The sequence below is a fragment of the Echinops telfairi genome, unplaced genomic scaffold, assembly GCF_000313985.2.
Source record: "Echinops telfairi isolate 266 unplaced genomic scaffold, ASM31398v2 ScPeMD7_655;HRSCAF=1070, whole genome shotgun sequence".
NCBI classification, from domain to species: domain Eukaryota; kingdom Metazoa; phylum Chordata; class Mammalia; order Afrosoricida; family Tenrecidae; genus Echinops; species Echinops telfairi.
Window position 1 is genome coordinate 18,971,691 of NW_022104553.1, and position 7,903 is coordinate 18,979,593.

A 7,903-nucleotide genomic window follows, 5' to 3' on the forward strand; every position below is an offset into this window, starting at 1 on the left:
GGATTCTAATTCATGACGGCCGTAGCACCCAGACTAGAACTGCTCCACGCGGTTTCCAAGGCTGCAGATCTTCACAGAAGGTTGCCTCATCGGGTGGAGCAGCGGGTGGGCTCACACCTGACGCTTTTGGGTTAGCAGCTCAGCGCTTAATCCACTGCACTACCAGAGCTCCTGAATTACACCCAACTGACCTTGGCTTTGTGATGATTGCCCTATGTCACATAAAGGGTCGAGCTGTTTGTAAACACATCAGGGTTTTCCTCTCTTGAACAAGAAAGAACACATTTCTGGGGCTGTCATTTCAGAGACCCACAGATGCCCCAACGGCTTCAGCAGCTGAGAGAGAAACGGCCAGTGACAGGGGAGCGTCCTCACCGGTAGACACCAGGTGGCGATAGTTCTCCAACATCACTTCCCGGTACAAGCTCTTTTGGGCAGGGTCCAGGAGCTGCCACTCCTCCTGGGAGAACTCCACAGCCACATCGTTGAACGCCAGTGATACCTGTTATAACGGGGTCATGTTCAGGGACGTGACTTCCCTTGGGCCACATGGGTGACTCCTTGGAACAGATCTGCACATGTCCTTGATATAGGGTGATACATTTATAGTGCTTTTGAACAGTACCAACACAATATTCTACAGCTGTGTTCTTAATCATCCATCTAGTCATCAAATTAGATGTGTCTGTACTGTCCAGCAGTGAAATCCTTTAGGCTAGTGGTATCTCACATGCACACACACAATGAGTGTACATGCATCTGTGCATCTGTGGATACACGTGTGCATGTTTTCAAGTATATGTAGTTGACCATTTTATTTGCTAAGAGATAAATAAATGCTGGTGACATCAGGAGAATGAAATATGTCCCTAAATTTAACAAAAATCTATATAATCAATGTCAAAATCTACAGTGAAAAGATGCCAGATGTGTCAATAGGATTAGGTATCAGGCATCAAAGAACCAAAAAAATCCTATAATTTTGAATGAGGGGGAGTGCAGATTGGGGACCCAACGCCCATCTGTAGGCAACTGGACATCCCCTTACAGAAGGGTCTTGTGGAGATGAGCCAGTAATGGTACAGATATCACCAATGAAACATACAACTTTCCTCTAGTTCTTTAATACTTCCTCCCCACCCCAAACTATCATGATCCCAATTCTACCTTACAAATCTAGATAGAACAGAGGAGGGACACTGATACAGATAAGAGCTGAAAACACAGGGAATCCAGAACAGATAAACCCCTCAGGACCAATAATGAGAGTAGCGATACCAGAAGGGTAAGAGAAAGGTGGGAGGAGAAAGGGGGAACTGATCACAATTATCTATATCTAACCCCCTCCCTGGGGGATGGACAACAGAAAAGTGGCTGATAGGAGACATCGGTCAGTGTAAGACATAAAACAAAATAATAATTTCTAAATTATCAAGGTTTGGGGAGGGAGGGAGGAGGGGAGGGGAAAATGAGGAGCTGATACCAAGAGCTCAAGTAGAAAGCAAATGTTTTGAGAATGATGATGGCAACAAATGTACAAATGTGCTCAACACATGAGTTGTACTAGCCCCCAATAAAACGATTAAAAAAAAAAAAGAAAATGTTTTGAAAATGAAGATGGCAACAAATGTAAAATGTGCTTGACACAGTGGACGTATTTATGGATTGTGATAAGAGTTGTACAAAGCTCAGGGACAAATGGAATTAAAAGATCAATACAATTGATGTATGTATGGATTGTGATAAGAGTTGTATGAGCCCCCAATAAAATGATTTAAAAAAAAGATCAATGAAGTTTTCCATGAACTTTTAGAGGCCCCTCTCATATATTATGTGGAACAGAATGCAAAAAAGTATTAAAATATGTCTAAAACACAAGACACACACACAAAAATAATAAAAGTAAATTTTTTAAAAAAGACACAAGATGAGTGAAGGAGAAAGGGGGAACAGAAGACAAGGTCTACATATAGCCTCCTCCCTGGGGGACGCATAGTGGAGAAGTGGGTGAGGGAGACATTAGATGGGGTAAGATATGATAAAATAATATAATTTGTAAATTATCAAGTGTTCAGGGGGAGCGGGGAGGGAGGGGGAAAATGAGCTGACACCAGGGGCTCAAGTGGAAAGCGGGTGTTGTGAGAATGATGAAGTCAATATATGTACTAATGTGCTGGACACAAATGATGCATGTATGGATTGTGATAAGTTGTATGAGCCCCTAATAAAATGATTCTTTAATAAAAAATAAAATAAAATAAAAAGAAGAAAGTTGGAAGAAAAAAAGACACAAGATGATAAGGCAACACTGGGGGAAAGAATTAATAGACACAGAAAGATAATACATATGCATTAAAAGGCAACAGTGTATCAAAGACACTAAGTAGATGATGTTTCAATAGCAATGTATAATTTTTTTTTAAATCGTGCAAGATGTACCAAAGAAAGGGCATAGGAGCATGTCTAACGGCACCACTAGTACGAGAGCCACACCAGACCTCCAAATTCCCAAAGGAAGAGGATTACAATCCACATCTGTCCAAGGCGAATTCTTATGAGGCAGAGGTCAGGCACGTCTCTACCACCAACCTTTTAAACCAATTATGATACCAACCATCTCTTCCATGGCACTTTTAATTTCTCTGCTGGGTTCAGTCATTTATTGCAATGGACACAAGAGATCTCGGAGACAATGTTCACGATTATGAGATTTATTAAAGAGGTTAACAAGTTACAATTCAGGATCAGAAATGCTCAGCACAGCTCTTCAACCGGAACAGCACATCTTTTCAGCCACGCCCACAGGCCTCTTAGCCACTCGGCCCCTACCCTGCTCGGGCAAGTGTTACAAAGTTCTTTTAGCACTCGGTCTCTTTTGGTTTGGCCAAATATATGCTCAAACTCACCCCAACCTCCAATAAGCTTTGGCACAAAGGCATTCAGCTCTAAGGTATGGCTTGGCAAACCTAGGTCTCCAGACAGATGCCCAAGGGCACAACCCTCAGCCAGCACGCCACCTGCCGGAAGGTACTCAGTCCGTACGCCAGAAAACCTACCGCTCTTTCATCCGCTGGTTCTGCTGCAACTGTTTTTCTGTGACTGCTTCTTGCCATCGTTAGTGTCACAGTACTCTTCCTTCAAGTGATTCTCTGGCTGCTGGAGGGTCCAGAGTCCAGGACCTGTAGGCTGAAGGGAAAATTCAATCGTACTTGTGGTCTGTACTCACCTTAACACAAGGTCCTAAATACAGCTAACTGTGCTTGGCTTTCTGTTCTAGGACATGCGTGTGGGTACCCAAAACAACCCAGAATTTTCTTTCTTTTCTTTTTTTAAAAAATAAAATAAATCATTTTATTGGGGGCTCTTACATCTCTTATAACAATCCATACATCAATTGTATCAAGCACATTTGTACACATGTTGCCATCATCATTTTCAAAACATTTTCTTTCTACTTGAGCCCTTGGTATCAGCGTTTTTTCCTCCCTCCCTCCCCCACTCTCCCACCAGGTGAACCCTTGATAAATGATTATTTTTGTATCTTACACCATCTGCTGTCTCCCTTCACCCAAGTTTCTGTTGTTCGTCATGGGGAGGGGATACATCAATCGTTGTGATATGTTTCTGTGGGAAACTAATTAATGTCATTCCCAAATTCTCTCATAATAGCCCTAAAGTAAGCACATGGTTGATTCTCTCCCTGTAGAGGCACACATTCTTTATCTCCTCCCACCGAAGCACCCATGCCCTCTCATGTCTTCCCCCAATGCAGGTATTGGGTTTCCTCACCTATGAGCTCAGAGACTTTACTGTGATTACCACCCACCTTGTGACATATGCAACTACTGAATATGCATGTCTTATAGCTACCTACAAATAGCCCCAAAACAATAAAGACACTCTCTCTCCTGCCCCCTCTCCTCTACCTGCGCTGTGTGTGTACCTGGCTGGTGAGATCATGGCCATCCAGGAGGTGAGCATGCTACCATGAAATGTGTCTGACTCCTTTATTTCACACTCTCTTCTATCTCTCATGCTCTCTATGACTTTACCATAACCTTTACTTATTATCGCTGCACAATTGCGCCTGCCGGGCCTGTGATGATTATAGTTAGGGGCTGGCTACCCTGACAGGTTTCCCTTCTCTCCCACTTCCCCCTTCCCTCATGGTATCACTACTCGCATTATTCCTGAGGGGTTTATCTGTCCTGTATTCCGTGTGTTAAGAGCTCTTAACTGTACCAATGTATATGCTCCACTCTACCCGGATCAGTAAGGTAGAACTGGGGCCATGACAATGGGGGGGTGGAAGCATTAAAATAACTAGAGGAATGTTGTGTGGTTTGTCGGTGCACCTTGGTTGGCTCATCCCTTCTTTGTGACCCTTCTGTGAGGGGATGACCAACTGCCTACAGATCGGCTTTGGGTCTCCACTCTGACGGAATTTTTTTTCAAAGCTAGGTTATTTCAATTTTTTACACAACAACCTTCAGTGTACTCTCCATCGCAGTTCATACATTTGTCAAATCTGCGATTCCATTCTTGGAAACATTTTTCAAATTCATCTGTTTGGATGACTGACAGCACCTTCCTCGTTTTTCTCTTCACCTCTTCTACTTTGTCAGTCGCTGTCCTTTCATGTCCCTCTTGTTTCCTGGAAACAGAAAGAAGTCACTCAGAGCAAGGTCAGGTGAGTCACCAAGAGACACATGCTGTTTTTTGTCAAAAACTGGAACACTGAGATGGCTGCATCCTGAGCAAGTGCAAGGTGGTGGTGGCAAAACCAATCCCCTGGCTCCCACAAATCAGACCTTTTTTGTTGCACACTGTTACTCAATCTTTTCAGAATCTCTAAGTAGAAAGCTCAAATAACAGCCTGACCTGGTGGAAGGACCTCCAAATGCACTATGAGTCGACGACATTTTCATCCATTCAAGAAGTTGATGGACATCCTGAAGGAGGTTTGTCATCAAACGACATTTCACCTTTTTTGAAACAAGAAAACCATCTGTACACTTGAGTTTTTCCCATGGCGCTGTCCTTGTAACCTGTGTTCAACATTGCAACCGTTTATGCAGCATTTTCCCAGAACAAGAAATAAAATTTCGGGGGAGCGGGGAGGGAGGGGAAAAATGAGGACCTAATGTCGGGGGTTTAAGTGGAGAGAAAATGTTTTGAGAATGATGAGGGCAATGGATGTACAAATGCGCTTTACACAATTGATGGGTGTATGGATTGTGATAACAGTTGTATGAGCCCCTAATAAAATGTTTAAAAAAAAAAAGAAAAGAAATAAAATTTCATAGCTACACACTGTTCTCTTAAATGAGCCACCACAAAAAATAAGGTGTGAAGCTGCTTTTACAAAAAATTCCACTGTGATCCGAGAGAACCTTCCCAGGAACCTTCCCAGGTGACGCCACTGGGTGCACTAACTCTATGAGTTGCTGGGTGCTCACCTAGCGGGGGAAAAATGCACACTACAAAAACTCCACCTAGCAGAGTTTTCCAATTTGGGGGAGGGGGGTACCCCCTTATACACATACCACATAAATCACTAACTACAGAGTGAAAACTATTTTGCTAGAGTTTTCACTGTTAATGGGAACTGCCACTTGAAAAAAATACGTAGGCATCATCTATTAGGTTGGAGTTACAGAGACTTTAGAATGACAATTTGAGTCTGAGGTGTGAAACCAAAACTCATTGCTGTTGAGTGGGTTCTGCCTCAGTCACACTAAGAACACTTCCACAGGGTTTCCAAATTCGTAATCTTTACCAAAGCTGACTGCCACATCATGCTCCCACAAATCTCACATGTTCAAACCACCAACCTTTCATGAGCAGCAGATGATTTAACTCACTGCGTAAGCAGGGATACTTCCTCTGATGTATACAACTAGGTATATATGTTCCCATAATGACTACACATTTGCACCACAACACATGCACTGGTATCTTCAAAGGAGCATTATTTGTAGGACTTTAAACTCAAACAACCTAAATATATACCAATAATAGGGGGGAAATCGCTCCATATTCAAACAATGGAATACTATCCAGCACCTAAATGTATGGCCAACTTGAAAGCTAATATGAACTTGTGTATTATTTTAAAAACCAAAAGCCAAGCTCCCTGCCATCCAGCCATTTCCAACACAAAGCAAGCTTATATTACTTAAAACCAAAACTCACTGTCAATTGAGTCCATTCTGATTCACGGTGGCCTATGAGTATGAATTAAAGGGTTGATTAAAAACAAAACAATGAGTGAGGGGGGTGGTGGCTGGGAGGAAGGGAATAAAAAGGAGCTGATACCAAGGGCTCAAATAGAAAGTGTTTAGAAAATGATCATGGCAATATATGTACAAATAAGCTTGACACAAATGATGCATGGAATGTTATAAGAGCTCTAAGAAAGCAATTCTATGTTGCTAATCACAAGAACAGTGCTGAAGATCAAAGCTGTCACTTTGAGGACCAAGATGTGCCTGACCCAAACCACAGTATTTTCAATCACCTCTTCTGGTGTAAAAGCTGGACAATGAATAAGGAAGCCTGGAGAGGAATTGATGCCTTTGAATTATGGGCTGGCAATGAGTACTGAAATCCTGTGGGCTGCTAGTAGAACACACACATCTGTCTTGAAAGACGTACAGGAGAAATCAGACCCTGGAAAATGTCAACCTGCTTGGTGGAGGGTCACTGAAAAAGAGGAAAACATTCAAAGGGATGGGCTGACATAGTGGTTGCAGCAATGGGTTTAAATAAAACAAAGGTGAGGATGGCGCAGGGCTGAGCAGTGCCCTTTACGGGGGTTTTACAGGGGGTCACTATGAGTCGGAACGGACTTGATGGTACCTAACAAAAACAAAATCACAAAGAAAGGCCTAAGAGTAGGTGCTATAGAGAGCCGGAAGGTAATGACCTTGAGGTTTGAAGGTGAATGGTTACATGTATAAGGTACGGCTACTCAGTTGCACATGCATTATAATTTAGATGAATTAAAGGTCTGGAAGAGCCCACGGATACCAAAAATAAAACAAAGAGCCCAGAAAGGCCAACAAACAAAAAGTTTGTTTAAACAAACAAAAAAAGTAAAATGAGTCAAAAGATTAAGAGATGTGGCACAAATTAAGCATTTAAAAATGAATGGGATCATGAGGTGTCCACGGGATCAGGTAACAGGCATCAGAAGACCCAAAACAAACAAAAAACATATTGTTGAGAAAAAGGGAGGTCAGAGTAGAGACCCCAAACCCATCTGTAAATAATGTGACATCCCCTCACAGAGGGTGGCAAGGAAGAGATGGGTCAACCAGGGTGTAGTAGTACAGCACGGATGAAACACAATATTCCTTTGGGTCTTGAGGTTTCCTCACCTCCCTCTATCATGACCCCAATCCTGCCTTTCACTGCAAGCCAGGATGGAGCATGTACACAGGTATAGATAAGAGCTCAGGACACACAAGGAACCCAGGTCAGATAAACCCCAGGAACAAAAGTGGGAGTAGTGATACCAGGAGGGTAGGGGAAGGTGGGGAGAGGTGGAAGGGGAAAGGAGACAGCTGTTGGTTAAGATACGAAAATAATAATTTATAATTTATCAAAGGGCCATGAGACAGGGAGGGACTCCAAAAAGAAGAGCTGATACCAAGGATTCAAATAGAATGTAAACGTTTAGGAAATAATGATGGCAACATACAATTGATGTCTGAACTGTTATAACAGCTGTAAGAGGCCCCAATAAAATCATTTTTTTAGAAAAATGAATGGGAGAAATGATCCAGGTAAAAATCCGCATTTTACTTTGAAAATGATGATGGCAACATACGTACAAATGTGCTTGATACAACTGAAGTATCGATTGTTATAAGAGCTGTAAGAGCCCCCAATAAGATGA

The 7,903-nt window shown here is 42.4% G+C and overlaps 2 protein-coding genes across 4 annotated transcripts in view; both read right to left on the reverse strand.

Moving 5' to 3' along the window:
- LOC105978213 (zinc finger protein 350-like) overlaps positions 1 to 4,628 on the reverse strand; it is a 10,201-nt gene extending 5,573 nt beyond the window's left edge. The window contains exons 1-3 of one of the 3 annotated variants that reach the window (XM_045292537.1): positions 4,588 to 4,628; positions 3,057 to 3,186; positions 376 to 502 (exon numbers count right to left, since the gene is read on the reverse strand). In XM_045292537.1, the coding sequence (XP_045148472.1) occupies positions 376 to 502; positions 3,057 to 3,113 (184 nt within the window). In that variant the 5' untranslated portion in view covers positions 3,114 to 3,186; positions 4,588 to 4,628. The other 2 variants (XM_045292535.1, XM_045292536.1) reach the window with 2 other exon arrangements.
- Positions 4,623 to 7,903, reverse strand: part of LOC101662841 (zinc finger protein 793) — a gene marked incomplete at its 3' end in the record, with an annotated part of 19,641 nt that continues 16,360 nt past the window's right edge. Inside the window, exon 6 of the mRNA XM_045292580.1 lies at positions 4,623 to 4,654. Coding sequence (XP_045148515.1) covers positions 4,623 to 4,654 — 32 coding nt within the window. The remainder of the gene's footprint in view (positions 4,655 to 7,903) is intronic.